At 34.9% G+C, this 21,527-nt stretch overlaps 1 protein-coding gene across 1 annotated transcript in view; it reads right to left on the bottom strand.

The window, feature by feature from the left end:
• Nucleotides 1–21,527, bottom strand: part of LOC114329741 (facilitated trehalose transporter Tret1) — a 194,658-nt gene that overhangs the window by 135,582 nt on the left and 37,549 nt on the right. The window contains exons 2-3 of the mRNA XM_050643836.1: nucleotides 21,343–21,430; nucleotides 7,291–7,426 (exon numbers count right to left, since the gene is read on the bottom strand). Coding sequence (XP_050499793.1) covers nucleotides 7,291–7,426; nucleotides 21,343–21,430 — 224 coding nt within the window. The remainder of the gene's footprint in view (nucleotides 1–7,290; nucleotides 7,427–21,342; nucleotides 21,431–21,527) is intronic.

The raw sequence follows: 21,527 nt of genomic DNA on the forward strand, positions 1-21,527 counted from the left end.
AAGGATTACGCAACTCTTTGGCATATGGGTCTTTTTCGAGAACATTATAGTTGAAGAGTTATGAAGCAATATTATGAAATTGGACCTTTTAGCCCCGCTCTACCCTACATAGATTAATAAAAGTGTGGAAAATTATTCCACTTTGGTATTGATTGTAATAGTGTAAAAAATACGTAACTATCGAATCTGTAATAATAAAAGTGACAAATACAGGAAGGAAGACCGTGAAACCGAGACAATAAAAATTTATGCGAATTTGATTGCCTTAAATTTGATGTAAGCGATCTTGACCTATTTCATAACGTCATCACACGTTAAATCATAGAAAGAAATTTGTTTGGCGGCTGCTGCGGAGTGAACGACCTTTAAATAACTTGAATTATAATAAATGATGCTACTAACATTGGCCCTGTGCATTTTAATACTCGGTATTCGATGGGACGCCACCGGTTAATGGCATAGGAAGGTTAACGATTTTATCAATGACGGTTAAAAATAGAAATAATGTAACAGTACACAAAAACTGTCTTTTGTTGTATTTATTTTTAAATATTTTTTTAAGAGATACCAAATCAACCGTAAATAAGAGGTTATTAATGGTAGTTAAGAAATTATTTCATATTAAGACATGTATTATCCAATATATTATAAAAATACGAGATCCTTTGTAAAAGGTATATTTCAAATTCGCTAAATAAGGGTTACATTAAATCACAAAAACGTTTTCGGATTAAAAAGCATCATCGGGGTTACTCAAAGCAAAAAATCATGCCTGAGCCATCAAAATGTTATGAGTAAAAACCCTTTAAATGTTGAATTTATTTTATTTAGCGTATGGCCTACATCACAGAATAGGTAATTATTTAGATTTATGCATTATACAATGCATGATAAACATATATCCAGTATTTTTTAATGTTGAAAATTGTTGTTTATGTATTTTTAATAATATTTAGTGATGTTGCAAATATTTCTGGATATTACGGATATTAGGGAATATTTCCAACATCACTAAATATTATTAAAAATATGTAGTATATCACAACAATTTTCAACTTTTAAAGGGTGTTTACGCAAAACATGTTGGTGGCTCAGGCATGCTATTTTCTGGCTGTTAGTAACATTGATGATGGATTATTTAATCCGAAAACGTTCTGTGACTTAATGTGACCCTTATTTAGGGAATTTTTTTTATATGTTTATTAGGCAATCTGTTATAACATATAACAATAGGCACATTTTATCTGAGAAATAATGACATGAAGAGATTGTGACCAGCGCCACAAATCTCTATAGAGACTAACTTAGCTACTGTAACAATATTAATGTCTGTGCGGTAAATCTAATGGTATCTGTCGCTTTAACCGTTTTGTTTCCTGACTGTTGTCTAACAAATTAATTGCAAGTACATTCGCGTGGCTTTCAAGACGTACGATGTATTTTGCACTTAACTCCACTATCACTTCACTGACGGTTTTCGTTTCCAGATCATTGTAAATATCCCTGTTAGTAACAAACCACGGAGCATCGATTATTGAACGTAACACCTTGGACTGGAATCTCTCAATTATGGATACATTCGACTTGGATGCTGTTCCCCAGAGCTGCAGACCATATGCCCAGACTGATTTGAATGTTGTGTTGTAGACTAGCAGTTTATTTCTTGTCGTGAGTTTAGACTTACGCCCTAGAAGCCAATAATGCTTACTAAATTTTATGCCCAGTTGTTTCCGTTTGTTCCATATATGGGTTCTCCAGGTTAATCCCCTGTCCAAGTGCATGCCCAGATATTTTACAGAGGTAACTGAGGGAATTACCTTATTATTTATTGTTACTGTAGGTGAGTCACCGTGAAATTTTGTAAAAACAAAATGGTTTGATTTTTGTTCATTCAATTTAATTCTCCAATTTTGTGCCCATGTATTTATTTGATTTAATACTCTCTGGAGTTTTGCAGCAGCTTCGACGGGATTTTTGTGTACTGCTAGGATTGCAGTATCATCTGCAAAGGTGGTGGTCGTTGGTAAGTCGGCTGCGTAAACCAGATATAGTTGTGGTCCCAGAACGCTTCCTTGCGGTACCCCTGATCTGATGGGATATAGTTTTGTATAGGCTGACTCAAACTTCACTCGAAAGTATCTTTCTGACAAATACGACTTAAGGAGTGTACACAGTTCCTCAGGTAAGTTCTTTTTCAGTTTATACAACAGTCCTTGATGCCAAACTTTATCAAAAGCCTGGCTAACATCGAGGAATGCTGCTGAACAGTAATTTTTATCTTCAAATGTTGAATCATGCTCTTTCCTAAAGCCAAATTGGTGGTCGGATATCATATTTCTGTCTGTTAGTATTTGTAAAAGTCTTCTTTCTATTATTTTTTCCATGATCTTAGACATTACTGGCATTAAACTAATTGGTCGATAAGAAGTGAGCTCATTTGGAGGTTTTCCTGATTTTTGTATAAGGATAATTTCCGCAATTTTCCATTGGATTGGAAAGTGTTTTAGCCTTAGTACCGCATTTCTCAATTGAGTTAGCATGTTAATTGCTTTGGTAGGCAGATTTTTAATTACATCACCTGTGATTAAGTCATAGTCAGGTGCTTTCTTTTTTATTAGATTATTGTTGATTATGTTTTGAACCTCTTTGGGTGAAAAGTGTAGTGTGTTTTCTCCTGTCGGGGTTTGGTTCTGTAGGAAATTGTAGATTTCTTAATAGTTATTTGTTGCAGCAGCTTGTTGTATAGGTTTGAAAACTTCTTCTAGGTATTCGCCGAAAGCTTCTGCCTTTTCATTGTTTGTTCTGGCCCATGTTCCGTTGGATTTTCTAATTGGTGGGATATGACGATGTTGCTGTTTTAATTTTTTTGTAGCCTTCCATAGCGCATAATTGCTGGCATCTGACGGCGTTAAATTTTCTATGTATTCTCGAACGCTGTAATTTTTTAATTGTTTTAGTAGTTCCTTAAATTGTCGTGCTGCTCTATTGAGCCTTAACTTATCATCGGGATGTCTAGTTTGCTTCCAAGTTCTGCTCAGATACCTTTTTTCAATTATTTTTTCTCTGACATTTATTGGACAATTAATTTTTTGTTTTGCTTTTGTTGGTGGAGGTGTTGATTTCCATGCAGCTTCCTGAATCGTTGTTGTGTAATTTTGGATTTCTTTTTCTAGTTCTTCTGGTGACTTTAGTGATACGTTTAGTTCAATATTTGCTTCAACCATTTCTCTGAAAGCTTGCCAGTTGGTTTTGTAATTGTGCAACTTGGTTAGAGGCTCTTTTCCTTTAATTCCTGAATGTACAGTTGCTACTACAGGAGTATGATCAGACTCTATAGGGAATTTTGGTGGCTCAGGCATGCTATTTTCTGGCGTTTAGTAACATTGATGACGGATTATTTAATCCGAAAAGGTTCTGTGATTTAATCTAGCCCTTATTTAGGGAATTTTAAATATAATTTTTATAAAGGATCTCGTATTTTTGTGATTTATGTTATACAGCCAGCTACAGGAATTTTATTTTCTTCGTGGATTTTAACAATATATTATGTTAAAAAATATGAAATACAGAATATACTTCTTCTTTATTAGGTGCCGTGTCCGTATTCATGCGTTGACCATCATTATGTTTACAATTTCCTGAAACCCTTATCGACACTGAAAAGTAAACAACCGAGAGGAAGACCACAGACGAGGTGGGTTGATGATAATTAAAAGAGTAGCAGGCACAAATTGGAAATATGTTGCTCAGGATAGAGACCGATGGAAGGAGTTATAAGAGGTATATGTCCAAACGTGGACGATGGAAGGCCAAGAAGAAGAAGAGAAGAAGAAGAAACCCTTCTCTATCGGCTGCTGCGCAAAATAATTATTCTACTGTGGAAGCACACCATTGTCTAATATTACGCAGAGCGCAAATTTGTAAAGTCACAAAGACTAAACTGGCTTGGTCACTTAGAAAGAATGCCAGATAATCGAGCTGTAAAAGAAATCCAGTGATGGAAGCCCAAAGGATATAGAACAAGAGGAAGGCCCCGTAAAAGATGGATAGACGACGTAGAGGGGGATATTAAAACCATGAAAATCATGCAGTGGCGAAGGAAAGTATCCGAGAGGGCAGAATGGAAGAACATCGTTAAGCAGGCCAAGACTCACAAAAGGTTGTAGCGCCATTAAAAGAAGATTGTGTGTTTCCGTATTGTGCGTTAGATGTGTAATATATATGTATAATATGTAGATATGTCTCCGATTTTCTAATAATCCGCTATTAACAAAATTAAAGTCGCAGACCTGAACAGTGAACACCTCTACCGTGGAACCGATTTCTGAGTACAACCTTAATCTCTGCCTTTTACTGCCATTTACAACGCAAGCAGACGACGAATAAATTAGACGAAACGGACTCTATAATTTGCAGTCACATTCCGTCCATTCGTCTAGGAAACATTTCCAACGAAAGTTGGTTCCGTGTACGCACAATATGAGTTAACTAAGAAAATGAAGGGCAGCCTATGTTTCATTTCGGTCCAAAGATGATCAATCATCCCCTTAATTATTACGTCTCACTCTCTCCAGAGATCTTCAGAGGGGCTATATGATCTACTATTGAGTGAAACGTACGTATGGGGATGATGGATCATCTCTGAACTGAAATGAAACATTAAGCTCTCTTTGATTTTCATAATCCCCTATTGTTGATACAATCTTGTTGATAACTTCCTCTTTTAGTGTTGACAACCAAAGACTGCTAAATTTTCCTGATGGTTTCGATATCACCAGTGCCATTATGGATGAAATCGATTCGAAAGATAAATAAACGTACAAGTTCTCGGTCATCTAAATAGTTTTTTTTTGAAAATTCCACACCTGTAATTTTAAACCAATCAAAATACGTTATTTTGACAGATCACCATGGCAACGGAGGTATTTTATCGGAAATTTTTTGCTCGTGGGGTACCCAACAGCGAATTATAGTGGAAATTTTTTGACGTTTACAATAACCGAACATTTTTGACAGACTGGTTTTTATTTGTTTACATAATTTAGTTTTGATTCATTTTCTATCACTTGTAGTTACTCAAAACTTATGTAAAATTGAAGAATATACTATTTTCTATCTTGAAATGGTATTCCCATGCAACTACAATGAGTAGAAATTACGAATTTGAAAGCCTAAATAATTGCTGACAAAGCTATGGCGCGCTATTAATCTGTTCATGCAGCTTTGGATTTTCAAATGCAAATTTGGTGTGGAATTTTCTTACCGAATACCACGCGAAGTCAAATTAATATCCGGATTTTTTTTTTGATCATGAATATTTTTAGAAAATTTCCCTCGTCTGCGACTCGGGAAATTTTCAAAATATTCATGATCTCAAAAAAATTTCCGGAAATAATTTGACCTCTAGTGGTATTACTAGTGAATATTTTTTTAGAATTCTTCTTTTTTTATTTCTCATAATCCTTAGTGCCCTTCAGGGCGTCGGATTTTTTTAGAATTCAAAAAACGCAAAAGTTTAAAATCGATTTTTCTAGAAAATGGTGTATCCTACCGACTTAAAGCAGAAGCACTTTTTAGTATAAGAATTCACAATTATTTAATAATAATAATTATTGTCAAAAATGCTTAAAAGTTAAAGACAAAATAGTTATGTGATAAAATAACCGTTGCCCTACCCAAAACGCATGTGTATGACCGGTACCAGAAATTCGCAATTTATGGAATCAATTTTTCTCTGGAAGATAAATAGCCGTTTTTCGTTTTTCTAAATAGAAGCGTTCTGGAGGTATTAAAAAATCTAATTACAAGACGCCATCTTCAAAGAGCTCTAGCTCCCTGAGGAAGCATTTTCAAACTTGGTGATTTGGGTTAAATCCTAATATTTTGAGCCCAGGAATCTACAGTTAAAATATTTCCAATTATTAATGAAACACCCTGTATACAGGGTGTTTCATTAATAATTGTCCATATAGTAACTAGAGAAACCTTAGCACAAAATACGAAGATTTAACCTAAAACACTTAAATAAAATGTGGTTCCTTACTGAGTTACAGGGTGTTTTATCTAAAAATTTAAAAATTATTTTTCCTCAGAATTTTAAAACGATTCGACGTATCCTTTTCATACTTGGCAGGAAGTATAAGTACTGTACAAACTACTAAATTATGTTAAAAAAACGTTTCTGGCTGTTTCCAGAGGTGTACGACGGGGGAAAGTGAATGGTTGACCCTTTCCAAATTCTACGCCACTGACGAAATTGCTATTTTAGTTTAATTTTTGGATTCTCCAATATTTTCTATGAAATTAATATCCTCTTTATTCGTAACGATAAAGTCATTAGTTTTCGAGATCTTTGAAGTTAAAAATGAAACGACACGGTTATTTTGATTATAGTAGTGACTCACTTCATTTTTAATTTCAAATATCTCGAAAACTAATCATTTTATCGTTACGAATGAGGAGTATAGTATTTACGTAAAAAGTATTGGAAAATCAAACAATTACACTAAAATAGCAATTTCGTCAGTGGTGTAGAATTTGGGAAAGGTCAACCAGCCACTATCCCCTGTCGTACGCATCTGGTAGTAGCTAGAAACGTTTGTGTATCTTAATTTCGTAGGGTATACAGTACGTACACTTTATGCCAAGTATGATAAGGATAGGCCAAATAGTTTTAAAGTACTGGCTACAAATAATTTTTAAATTTTAATCATATGAATCATATCATAAATATAATTAAAATAACTGTGCCGTTTCATATTTAACTTCAAATATCTCGAAAACTAATGACTTTATCGTTACCAATGAAGAGCACATTATTTACGTAGAAAGTATTGGAGAATCTAAAAATGGCACTAAAATAGTAATTCCTCCAGTGGCGTACAATTTGAGAAGGGTCAACAATTCACTATCCCCTGTCGTACGCCTCTGGTACTAGCTAGAAACGTTTGTGTACCATAATTTAGTAGGGTGTATAGTAGTCGCACTTTCTGCCAAGTATGAAAAGGATATGTCGAATAGTTTTAAAATGCTGAGCAAAAACAGTTTTTAAATTTTTAGATAAAACACCCTGTAACTCAGTAAGGAACCACATTTTATTTAAGTGTTTTGGGTTAAATCTTCGTATTTTGAGCTAAGGTTTCTCCAGTTACTATATGGACAATTATTAATGAAACACCCTGTATAGAGATCTATTTCTATAGTAAATATTTTTCCTAATGTACGTTCCGGTTTGAAAGTAATGTTATTGCTGGTCAATTAGTCCTGTATCTAAAAGCATATTTCACATACCTATCCAAGATCCCATCTCGTCGTCAATTTGCATCGAATCGTTCATAAATTTAAGTTGTGGCAGCAGAACGGCAGAATATCCTACAGGCATCCCACAGCTTGCCGCGCTCAACATCACTGCACTTGTCACAAAAACCTGCAAAGGAGGAAAATGTCCAGATTAATGGAATCTCAAATCGTGTCCGCATTCCGATTGCTCGCTTGTTTGTGATTTATGATGATAGATTGGACTTTTATCGGTTTGGAGTTTGATTATTAACGGTCTGTGATTAAACTGGGGGTATATTGAGGGGGATTAAACAGAGATTAATTTTTTGAAAGGTTGGAATGGAATGAGAAATAATGATTATTGTTGGTTTTGGTTATCGCAAGCATCGATTAATCCTAAAAAACAAAATACTGTTATAATCCAAAAAGCTTTTAAAAGATCGGTGGGGAAACTGATTTAAAACATTACATTATAATAGACAGTAAAATCACGAGGAAAACCCAAGAAAAAAACTCTAATTTAATAATGTTATTTTTTTTTCGTTTGTTATGTTTGCGATCGTCATCTTTATAGGCCAGGGTAATAAGACAAAATTATACCCTGTTTGTGACACTTCAGCAGCCATGGTAGTGAAGCGTTTTTTCTACAGGTAATACCTATAGGAACAAATAATTGTAACTATTTCCTGCGTAGGATCTGGCGGCCATTTTTATTTATAAACAATTAAGTGTCAAAAAATGGCATCTTCCCTTTTTTTTCAAATCAACGGAAGACAGTGAAACTTATGATTTTTTTAGTACAAGTATCTTCGAGATTATGGAAAAAGCTTTAAAATGACGTATTACAAAGTTTGATATACTCATTTATTGTTAATACACTCTCGATCATAAAATCCGGGTCACCCTGAAAATTTCAAGTTTCTTGAACATTTTTGACTCTGGTACAGTAATAACATTTTTTTAGGCTAAGCTAATGTATTTTTTATTTTTGTCATCAATGTTTGTTTGAAAAAAAAAACGGTTTTTTATTGTTTTTATTGAAACAGCAGATAACAAAATAAAATTGTTGATAATTCAGACAAACGAAAAAAAAAATGGAAAGTACAGAACGTGGTAGAATATCAGTGAAATTTCAATGTCTAATATCGTGTATTGCCTCCCCTTGCTCTAATAACCTCTTGTAGACGATGGGGCATACTCTCAATTTTACTCCGGATTGGATGTTGTGGCATGTTATTCCACTCTCTAACTAACAGATCCTTAAGCTTCTGTGCGTTGTTAGGAGAAGGTATATGGGTTTGAATACGTTTTTTCAAATCGTCCCAGATATGTTCGATAGGATTTATGTCCGGAGATCTAGCTGGCCAGGGTAACCTCGTAATGCCAACCTCGTCCAAGTATTGCATACTGATCCTGGTAACGTGCGGTCGCGCGTTGTCCTGCATAAAAACGGCATCTTCTCCAAGCCTCACTATGGCGGGCATAACATGCTCCTCCAGAATCTCCGTAATGTACCTTCGTGCAGTTAAGGACCCATTTTCGACAAAAGGTAACTCTGTGCGGAAGTCGGAAGCCACACCTCCCCAAGCCATAACCGAGCCACCACCAAATGGCATTCTTGGAGCAATGCAAGCTTGTGAAAATCGTTTGCCGGTTCTCCTCCAAACTCTTACACGTCCATCGGATCCAGTTAGGCAGAAACGGGATTCATCTGAGAATAACACTGCTAAAATCGTTAATTCCCCAATGCGCGTATTGTCGAGCAAAAGCTAGTCGTGCAACTCGATCCTCCCGGCGAAGTGGCGGTCCTGTAGCCATTGCCCGAGAAGATAGTCCAGAAGAGCGAAGTCTTCTCCTGACTGTTGCAACGCTAACGTTGCAATTTCGCACTTCCTCTAGACGATTTCGATGCATAACTGCAGTTGAGGTCCGGTTTCGTAAAGCTTGAAACACAAGGAAACGGTCATTTCGTGCCGTGGTCTTTCTTCTTGGCCCAGAGCAAGTTTGGTTAGCAAACCCGTCTCCTGAAATCGTTGAAGTACTCGTTGAACCGTAGAAAGGCTTACACCAACAGTTCTTGCGACTTGCCCTTGAGCGTGACCGTCTTCCACAAGCGCAACAATTCTTGCCGTTTCAACAACAGCCAAAGGCATTTTTGGCAAAAAATAAACAATAATAAACACTAATAATGACACTAATGAACAATTAAGATGGCAATAATAAACGGTGTTCGCTGCGTTTGACAGTTATAGATACCGTTCATTTTGACACGTTTTGACTTTTCCGCGAAATCGGCAATTTTGGAATTCTTTTTTACAAAGGAAATCGCTAAGCCGACAACAATTGTCAGAAACATGTATTAGTTTGTATTTGTGTTATTATTATTTACGATAAAGCTTGTTAAAAATGAAATATCGGTGATTTTTAAGGTGACCCGGATTTTATGATCGCGAGTGTATAATTGCGAAAAAAGGTCGGAATTGCAAAAAAAAATATTTTCGCAGTAATTGTAAAAATTAGTGTACAGCTTTGAAATTTTTGTCAAATGAGGGTTCTTTGGTGCTTAATATGTGATAAAAATTTAAAACCGATTCATTCAATTGTTTAAATTTTATTTAAATTGTTTATCCCTGAGAGCATTTTTTTTCAATAGCATACGTCAGAAAAAATGACGTTAGAACCATTCCACAGGTGTCAAATGAAAGAGCATGAGCTACATTTTCAACATGTTTTAAAAAAGTGAATAAAATATGTATTTATTAGTAATAAATAATTATGCAAAAGTATCGTCAATTTTTCTTTATAAACTTTTTGAATAACTTTTTCCAAAAAAAATTAACTTTTTTACCCTCTTTTAAGTGTACAACTACCAAGTAATGTAAGTAATAAATATATATAATTTCTTATAATATAACAAAATAAAAAGTTTATAAGGAAAGATTTACGATACTTTTGCATAATTATTTATTAGTAATAAATGTATTTTTTATTCACTTTTTTTAAACCAAGTTGAAAATATAGCTCATGCTCTTTCATTTGACACCTGTAGAATGGTTCTAACGTCATTTTTTTCTGACTTATGTTATTGTAAAAACAATGATCTCTGGGATAAACAATTTGAATAAAATTTAAACAATTGAATTAATCGCTTTGAAATTTTTATCACATATTAAGCACCAAAGAACCCTTATTTGACAAAAATTTCAAAGCTATAAACTAATTTTTACAAAAGTTATTGCGAAAATAATCTTTTTTGCAATTCCGACCTTTTTTCGCAATTATATTAACAATGTATGAGTATATCAAACATTGTAATACGTCATTTTAAAGCTTTTTCCATAGTCTCGAAGATATTTGTACTAAAAAAACCATAAGTTTCCCTGTTTTCCATTGATTTGAAAAAAAAAAGTGAAAAATGTCATTTTTTGACACTTAATGGTTTATAAATAAAAATGGCCGCCAGATCCTACGCAGGAACTAGTTACAATTTGCTCTTATAGGTATTACCTGTCGAAAAACGCTTCAGTACCCTGGCTGTTCAAGTGTCATGGAAAAAACCTTATTACCCTGGACTATTACCGTCTTGAAAATTTTACTTAGTATCCCCAATTATTTCATCAGTTCGTACTTCTGATGTCTGTTTACTGTGTCGTAGGCTTGCTTACTGTGCCGTAGACAAATATTTGGTCCGTCGTTGATCGGTTGCATCTAAAACCTGCCTAGGATTCTCCCAATATCTTTTCCGAATATTCATTTAGCCTTTTTCTTATACTTTGTGCCAAGATGTAAACTATTTCTAGTAGTGCAATGTCTCCATAGTTTGCACATAGAATTCTATCATCTTTTTACGTATAGGGCATATCCTTGCTTTCGTCTTCTTTTGTGGCATTTTTTCTACTCCCCATATTCTTTTCATCAGGTCATATATCTCTTTTTGCAGTCTTTACCCTCCTGTTTTTATTAGTTCGGCCGATAGTTCTATTATTCCTAGGCTTTTGTTACTTTTCAGGCTCTCTATTTCGTTTTCTATTTCTGGCTCTGTGGGTATTTCTATTGCTATAGTCTATTCGCTAAACTCAGACACAACTGGCTAGCGATTTTAGTAAGTAATTTTGGCAATTTGGTAAAATTGGCAAAAATATAATTACTAAATAGTTAATATTTACTAAATAGTTATTAATTTGGCGTAGTAAAATTGGCAAAAAACAAAAAAATTACCTACTAAAACCACTCGCCAGTTGTGTCTGAGTTTAGTGAACTGACTATATCTGATCATTATCAATTGCATGGTTTGTTTCCTTTTCTACTTCGCTCTTATTAATCAGCTCTGCAAAATAGTTTTTTTTTTTTTTTTTTTATTAGAAAAAGAAGTCGCATCCACCAAAAGGTTATTAGCGACGGAACAAAATATAAATAACAAAAGTAAACAACTACAGGTTGTACAGAATGTTTATGGATTTTAGATAATTAACTATATTGTCGCAGGAATAGTTTTGACCTAGAGCCTGTGGTAGAGCGTTTGGGATCTTGTAGCGCTGTCTTTCTTGGTCATATTTACTACAAACTATTAAAAAGTGTTCGACTGTTAATCGGACATTACACTGATCGCATATAGGTGGATTACTCTTTGTGAAAAGGTAAGAGTGCGTTAACCTGGTATGTCCTAGACGTAAACGCGCAACCGCAATTTGTTCTCGTCTATTGCGCGACGATGGAAACCACTGAGACACATTATTTTTTATTTTATTTAACTTAGAATTAGATTGAGACCACTCATTTCGCCACAAACACAATACTTTATTTTTAAAATAAGCTTTTAAGTCACTGGAAACACACTTGTCTATCGGCTCCGAAAAATCACTTAAAATTGCCTCTCGTGCAGTCCTGTCAGCTTCTTCATTTCCTGTTATTCCGACGTGTGAGGGAACCCATACAAATTGAACGCTTCTTCCATGTTCATGAGCTTGGGAAAGCTGGTATTTTAGCAACTTTTCAAAAGGATGTTTCGGAAAAATGTGTTTTAATGAGTTTAGAGAGCTAAGGGAATCTGTTATGATCAGGGCTTTGGTGAGTGTAAGCTCGTTAAGAAGTTTCACAGCACGGTATATGGCGTAGAGTTCAGCTGAAAATGTGCTACATGCTGGGGGTAAACGAAAAAGAAGATTGTTTTCTGAAGAAACGATTGATGCCCCCACACCGTCTTCGAACTTAGACGCATCTGTGTAGATTTTATGGTAGTCGGGGTACTTATTTATGAGGTCCTCGAACTTGGAACGAATCAGAGAATGGTGTGTATTAGATTTATCGAAATACTCCAGAGATGCATCACAGGTTGGTAAATCGATCAGCCAAGGCTCGGGGTATTTAATATCCGAGGAGAAAACCTCCGGAAAATTAATGTTTAGGTTTTGAAGTATGGATTTAATTCTTTCGTAATATGGTTTTTTAGTATAGCGAATATCTTGGAATATGTTTACATATTTGTTTGTAAAAGTGTTTTGATATATTGGCTTTGAAATATTGCAAGCAACTGAGGCTGCATGTGATAGAGCGAGGTACATGCGGCGGTGATGTAGCGATGGTTCTCCTAAAAGAGCATAAATGCTGGATACAGGCGTAGTTGGGAAAGCCCCTAGGATTAATCTAAGACTTTTATTATGAATAATATCTAATGATTTCAGTAGAGATTGATTAGCAGTGGAATAGGCAATTGCTCCATAATCTAGCTTAGAACGTATTAAAGATTTATACAGGAGGAGTAGAGTGGATTGGTCTGAGCCCCAGTTTTTATTACAGAGAGATCTTAATACATTTAATCTTTTATTACAGGAAAGGATGAGTTGTGAGATGTGATTTTTCCATGTTAACTTTGAATCGAAGATTAAACCCAAGAATTTGTGGTGATCTCTAAACTCCAGCTGTTTCTCATACATTCTTAGGTTAGGAGGTTGTGGCAAGGGGCTTGAAGAGAATACAACTCCTATTGATTTTTCTATTGAAAATTGAAAACCTGTAAAGTTGGACCAATTTTCGAGAGTATCTAAAAAGTTTTGAAGAATTGACGACATTGAGGAAATATTTTTACCTTTAATAGATACCACTAGGTCATCAGCGTATAAACGAGCCTGTAAGGGTGCTTGAATGTTTTTGATGATGTCATTTATTGCTACCAGAAATAGTGTTGGACTGAGTATGGATCCTTGGGGTGTACCATTTTCCAAACTATAAATATTTGAAAAGATATTATTTATTTTTACTTGAAAAGATCTGTTATTTAAAAAGTTTTGGATGAAAGCAAGGCAGTGACCTTGAATATTCCATTTATGAAGTTGTCTCAAAATGTTGTACTTCCAAGCTTTATTAAATGCACGTTCTAAATCAAAAAATATAGCAACACATTTTTGGTTTGTAGCAAGAGCTTCATGTATTTCACTTTCCAAGTCTAAAATGTTGTCTGTGGTTGACCGATCTTTTCTAAAGCCATTTTGTTCGGAGATTAAGAAATTAGAATTTTCTAAAACCCATGAGAGCCTGGAGTTAACAATATTTTCTAGTAATTTGCAGATTGTTGATGTCAGAGATATGGGTCGATATGATTCTGGGTCATATTTAGGTTTATTAGTTTTTAGGAGAGGAATGACTATTGCATTTGACCAAATAGCTGGCCATTGGTGGTGAAGCCAAATTCTGTTGAATATGTTTAAGAGATACGTTATGGCTGAAGCAGGGAGATGTTTCAGAAATGCTGAAGGAATATCATCAGGCCCAGGACTAGAGTCCTTCAAGTTAAGAATAGATGAGTTTATCTCTTGAAGAGAGATGGGATGGTTTAATGAATTATTTTGTGCTTCAAACGGATAAATGGGATTTTGTTCGGCGAATTCTTTGGCTTTGAGAAAATTGGCGGTATACTGTTGATTCGATGAGTGGCCTTGATAGATTCTTCCAAAAATGTTTGCAATATCGCTGCTCGATGTTATGAAATTATTATTTTCTTTTAGCCCCGTGAAGTTATATGAAGTGTGTAAACCAGATATTTTCCTAACTTTGTTCCAGACATCAGAGAGGGGGGTATTGCTATTAATTTCCGATGTGTATTTGTTCCATGAAGATCGTTTAGCAGTTTTGACAGTTAGCTGTGCCCTTACTTTTAGCATTTTGAATTTTAATTTATTTTCGGGTGTTTTATGTTTTTTGTATCGGTTTAGGGCTGATTTACTTTCACGGATTGCTGTAGCACAACTGTCATTCCACCATGGTACAGGACATCGGCCTTTAACAGATTTAGATTTACCAATAAATTTGTGGGCGGCGCTTAAGATAAGTTGATTAAACTGCTCTACATTCGACTTCACATCGTCTGTTATATCCAAACTGGAAATATTATTATCGATATATTCGGAGAATTTTTGCCAATTTGCATTTTTTATTCTCCACTTAGATATGAATATGGGACCTGATGAGGGATAATTATGGTTTCTAATTAGGATTGGAAAGTGGTCACTACCATATGTATAGGTTTGAGCATCCCAACTGAAACAATGAGCTAAATTTGGGTCGCAAAGAGTTAAATCGATGCATGAGGAATACCCTGTTGAAATATTGAACCTTGTAGGGCTACCATCATTAAGAAAATTTATATTAAGTTGATCTAAGATATCGGCAATACTTGAACCTCTGGCAGATGTGTGATCTGAACCCCAAATTATGTTGTGAGCATTAAAGTCGCCTAGAATTATACGAGGACGTGGCAGTTGCTCTAATAACCTGCAAAGGCTATCAGAACTTACTTGTATGTCGCAAGAAAGGTAAACATTGCAAATAGATACTAAACTGGTAGATGTGATTCTGATAGCAACGGCCTCCAAATCACTGACTATTGGAATTTGTACCGCCTCGATGGATTTGTTTACTAGTATCGCTACACCACCGCTTGCACGACTTGCATCTGTACGGTCTTTGCGGAAACAAGTGAAATGTTTTGAATTGTACAACTGATTGGCCTTTAAGTTTGTCTCCTGTAGACAAATAATATCTGGAGAATATTCAGATAAAAGAAGCTGTAGCATAGGGAGACGATGGAAAAATCCATCAATGTTCCATTGAAGTATCGAGTTGAATGTTGTTAACAGATTCGGAGTTAGATGATACTGAGCAATTATCTACAGAAGAGTCACTGTCTAAGTCAGAAATCTCTTTCCCTAAATGTTTATTAAGTTTCTTTTGAAGTTTTGTAAACTTAGTTTTTGTAGATCTATCATTTGCATATTGATAGCTGCTTTGTAAAAGATAGAGTAAACCAGGCATATCAGTTGTAAATTCTTTAACGACGCTAATAGTGTCGGGGGAGCCTTGGACATTATCAATCAGTAAGGACAATTGGTGGTAATTTAAAACGAATGGTGGGGTACGATTATCAATAAAATGTTCAAGAGTTTCCCGTGTAGATGGGACTTTAGATGAGCGCGGTTTTTTTGGTTTAGAAGATTTGGGTTTTGCAAACAGATTTTGTGATGAAATTGCTGAGTCTGAAGGAGGAGTATCGATCTCACCAATACTGCGTTTTATGGAAGAACTTGCATTTTCGCAAGTGCTATTAGAGTTTTCACTTGGATGTTGTGGCTTTATTACCTTTGGAAGTACTGGAGCAGACTCATTGGTAATGACAGAAGTCGAGCTTGAAGTTTTGATTGTAAGATTGTTTGAAATGGTTGTTTCGGAAAATTGTGGTGATGTATCAGTTTTATTGGAGTTTTCTGCAGTTGTATCTAATGGAAGAGGTGCTGATAGATTGGAGGATATTGCTTTAGGAGTTTGTGAAAACGGTATTGCCGCTGAATGTGGATGACTGAAAGTGTTGCTATGAGTAGGAGTGTTAGTAATTTCTTGGTCATGGAGATTTGTAGGTGTAGGTGATATGCTCGGATTTGATAATGCATAACTTGATGACTGCTGAGTGTTTGGTAACTTGTGTAATATACTTGTTGGGTCTGTTTGATTTGGTACTTCATTGTTTGAATCAATATGAGTTGATTCCGTTACTGAACTGTTATTGCATTGGGATGATATGTGTCCTGTATTTTTGCAAATAAAGCAGGTGAGTGTACCTTGTGACAAAAATATGCGGTAAGGTGTTTGGTCGAAATTTATTAGAATAGAATCTGGAATTGGTGATGTTATAGGGCTTACATAAACTTGCCTCCGAAAGCTCAATATGTGACTATATTCGGGAAGAGTTGAGCTGATTTTCAGAAATGTTATTGGGGAAATAAGCTTTAAACCAATATTCTGTAATTCTTCAACTAATACTTGATGAGGAATTGACGGGCAGACACCAGACAAGACTAGTCTTTCTGCTGGAGAGACAAGTCTCCGTGCTGTTACAATTTCGCCGAGTACTTCTATAGAGCCATGTTGTTGCATGAAATTATCTACTACGGTTTTGTTTGCCAAATACATGCAGATTCTATTATGAGATAATCTAGATGAAAAAATAATATTTTTTGGGTTGATTATTGTGCCCAACGGAATTAAATAATCCTGCAGTTTAGCATTATCGATACAACTAAATACAATTGCTTGGGTCTTACTCGGAAAAGAGTTTGAAGCGGCTGATGCATAACTGTTTGTGATATTCGAACGTTGATTTACTGGACTGGTTAGATCGGAAGGTGTGTTTACATTGTGTGAAGTCATTTTAGCTGCGGTGGCGAAAGCTTCAGTCCGGCTCTGGTAAGTGACAAACCAACCGCATGCTAGCTAACCTCACAAAATGATTGAACGTTGGTGTATATTTATTATTTGACGTTTTCTTTTCACAATAATAAAGTAATAATTACGTATAGATAACTTACGTAGTAGTATCTAGTAGATAAACACTTTAATTTTAAAAAACTATTTAATAATACCACTTGTTTTTAGTAAAAACTAGGAGTACAATATCAGTACAACTTCACCATACCTTGCCAGGGCCGGTCTCTCTGCAAAATAGTTTTGCCAATATCTAATTATTTTTTCCGGCTCATTTAGTAGTATCCCTTTTTCTTCATGTAAATATGGTTTGTTTTTCTTATACCCTCTTTCCATTTTTTGCTTCCTAGTAGAAAGATCTTATTTTTTTTTACTTTCCTTCTATTTCTTTCACTTGTTTCTCGTTGCATTTTTTTTCTTTTACATTTTACTTTCATGATTTTTCTTAATTCTCTGTATTCTTGTCTATTCCTATCTTCGTTATTTGTGAGCTTTTTGAATTAAATAAAATACATACGTTCGTCTTTTTGCCTCAATTAGTTTCATTCAAAAAATGTTTTTGGACACCCTGTATAATTAATTAGGTATATTAATGTTTATATTACTGAATAGTGAAATAATTAACCTTTCAAATGAGATATCACATGGTCACTACTCTCATTAGAAAAATCATCAATTACTTCATCACTCCCAGATGCATGACGTCACCAGTATGATATATCGCACCTCCGCTTAAAGATTGTCGTAACTCAAAAAAATTTAAAATCGGTTTTATTGCACCCACAGTTTAATAAAACTATAAACTCCTATCTCACAAAATGTCATGTCTATGGGTCAAGTATGTATCGTTAGATGAGACTAAGTGTCATTACAAAATTATCCAAAATCAACGATGCACCGAACACAAACAGTGTCACATATCGACTTGTGCAAAGCATGTGTTTATCTAAGATGTGTATAAAGCGTCGTTTGTCGAGTTAAGCAGTGTATGTGATTACTTTATTCAAAACAATCTGCATACGTGCTCAAAAAAGTGGCATATTGATCTTTTTTTTGCAGCATTTTATTTTTTTTTTTTTATTAGAAAAAGAAGTCGCATCCACCAAAAGGTTATTAGCGACGGAACAAAATATAAATAACAAAAGTAAACAACTACAGGTTGTACAGAATGTTTATGGATTTTAGATAATTAACTATATTGTCGCAGGAATAGTTTTGACCTAGAGCCTGTGGTAGAGCGTTTGGGATCTTGTAGCGCTGTCTTTCTTGGTCATATTTACTACAAACTATTAAAAAGTGTTCGACTGTTAATCGGACGTTACACTGATCGCATATAGGTGGATTACTCTTTGTGAAAAGGTAAGAGTGCGTTAACCTGGTATGTCCTAGACGTAAACGCGCAACCGCAATTTGTTCTCGTCTATTGCGCGACGATGGAAACCACTGAGACACATTATTTTTTATTTTATTTAACTTAGAATTAGATTGAGACCACTCATTTCGCCACACACACAACACTTTATTTTTAAAATAAGCTTTTAAGTCACTGGAAACACACTTGTCTATCGGCTCCGAAAAATCACTTAAAATTGCCTCTCGTGCAGTCCTGTCAGCTTCTTCATTTCCTGTTATTCCGACGTGTGAGGGAACCCATACAAATTGAACGCTTCTTCCATGTTCATGAGCTTGGGAAAGCTGGTATTTTAGCAACTTTTCAAAAGGATGTTTCGGATTGCGGAAACAAGTGAAATGTTTTGAATTGTACAACTGATCGGTCTTTAAGTTTGTCTCCTGTAGACAAATAATATCTGGAGAATATTCAGATAAAAGAAGCTGTAGCATAGGGAGACGATGGAAAAATCCATCAATGTTCCATTGAAGTATCGAGTTGAATGTTGTTAACAGATTCGGAGTTAGATGATACTGAGCAATTATCTACAGAAGAGTCACTGTCTAAGTCAGAAATCTCTTTCCCTAAATGGTTAAGAAGTTTCTTTTGAAGTTTTGTAAACTTAGTTTTTGTAGATCTATCATTTGCATATTGATAGCTGCTTTGTAAAAGATAGAGTAAACCAGGCATATTAGTTGTAAATTTTTTAACGACGGTAATAGTGTCGGGGGAGCCTTGGACATTATCAATCAGTAAGGACAATTGGTGGTAATTTAAAACGAATGGTGGGGTATGATTATCAATAAAATTTTCAAGAGTTTCCCGTGTAGATGGGACTTTAGATGAGAGCGGCTTTTTTGGTTTAGAAGATTTGGGTTTTGCAAACAGATTTTGTGATGAAATTGCTGAGTCTGTAGGAGGAGTATCGATCTCACCAATACTGCGTTTTATGGAAGAACTTGCGTTTTCGCAAGTGCTATTAGAGTTTTCACTTAGCTGTTGTTGCTTTATTACCTTTGGAAGTACTGGAGCAGACTCATTGGTAATGACAGAAGTCAAGCTTGAAGTTTTGATTGTAAGATTGGTTGAAATGGTTGTTTCGGAAAATTGTGGTGATGTATCAGTTTTATTTGAGTTTTCTGCAGTTGTATCTAATGGAAGAGGTGCTGATAGATTGGAGGATATTGCTTTAGGAGTTTGTGAAAACGGTATTTCCGCTGAATGTGGATGACTAAAAGTGTTGCTATGAGTAGGAGTATTAGTAATTTCTTGGTCATGGAGATTTGTAGGTGTAGGTGATGTGCTCGGATTTGATAACGCATAACTTGATGACTGCTGAGTGTTTGGTAATTTGTGTAATATACTTGTTGGATCTGTTTGATTTGGTACTTCATTGTTTGAATCAATATGAGTTGATTCCGTTACTGAACTGTTATTGCATTGGGATGATATGTGTCCTGTATTTTTGCAAATAAAGCAGGTGAGTGTACCTTGTGACAAAAATATGCGGTAAGGTGTTTGGTCGAAATTTATTAGAATAGAATCTGGAATTGGTGATGTTATAGGGCTTACATAAACTTGCCTCCGAAAGCTCAATATGTGACTATATTCGGGAAGAGTTGAGCTAATTTTCAGAAATGTTATTGGGGAAATAAGCTTTAAACCAATATTCTGTAATTCTTCAACTAGTACTTGATGAGGAATTGACGGGCAGACACCAGACAAGACTAGTCTTTCTGCTGGAGAGACAAGTCTCCGTGCTGTTACAATTTCGCCGAGTACTTCTATAGAGCCATGTTGTTGCATGAAATTATCTACTACGGTTTTGTTTGCCAAATACATGCAGATTCTATTATGAGATAATCTAGATGAAAAAATAATATTTTTTGGGTTGATTATTGTGCCCAACGGAATTAAATAATCCTGCAGTTTAGCATTATCGATACAACTAAATACAATTGCTTGGGTCTTACTCGGAAAAGAGTGTGAAGCGACTGATGCATAACTGTTTGTGATATTCGAACGTTGATTTACTGGACTGGTTAGATCGGAAGGTGTGTTTACATTGTGTGAAGTCATTTTAGCTGCGGTGGCGAAAGCTTCAGTCCGGCTCTGGTAAGTGACAAACCAACCGCATGCTAGCTAACCTCACAAAATGATTGAACGGTGGTGTATATTTATTATTTGACGTTTTCTTTTCACAATAATAAAGTAATAATTACGTATAGATGACTTACGTAGTAGTATCTAGTAGATAAACACTTTAATTTTAAAAAACTATTTAATAATACCACTTGTTTTTAGTAAAAACTAGGAGTACAATATCAGTACAACTTCACCATACCTTGCCAGGGCCGGTCTCCTGCAGCATTTTATGTTTAATGTTGTTACTTGTATTTAAAATTACATCGTTAAAAAGTATAAGTCTGTTAACCAGATAATAATTGTAATGATATTATATGCTGTACTGCAAGTGTCACTTTTAATAAATAATATTTCGTAAATTTTATCTGTATAATGTCACAACTAACAAATTTTTTTTTAATATTATTAATATACTTAATACGCTATTTAATAGAGCTTCAAAAACCATTGTAACTGAATAAAACAGTTAATATTCTAATTTTAATAATTTTTGAGTTAAACCCAAAAATGTTGTAGGACAAACAAACTTTAAACGTCGTTTTCTTGAAACTTTGCTTTTTGACTTATGACTCTTTGAAAACTCTTTGAGCGGAGGTGCGATATATAATATGCCAAAAAAGTAATGTAAAAATAAAAATCGACCTATTTCGGGATTTCTTTCTAAAGTCGTCCATTCTTGAGAACATGAATCTATTCCAACCTAAACGTCCTCACTGTATATACATAGATATACTTCAATGATGACGAACATTAAACAAAATAAAATGAAAGATTAATACCTGAGCTAAAATTTCTTTCCTGCGTTGTATTGCTTCTTCCTTTTTACTAGTTTCTTTCAAACCTTTGTGCAGTAGATTGTCATCCTCACTAAAAAAGAAAACATACGTAGCAGTATAAAACAAGTAGATTGCAATTTATGTCTATCATGTTTTATGTAAGATCTACAAGGGTATATCCTTAAAAA

This window comes from Diabrotica virgifera, chromosome 2, assembly GCF_917563875.1.
Source record: "Diabrotica virgifera virgifera chromosome 2, PGI_DIABVI_V3a".
NCBI lineage: Eukaryota > Metazoa > Arthropoda > Insecta > Coleoptera > Chrysomelidae > Diabrotica > Diabrotica virgifera.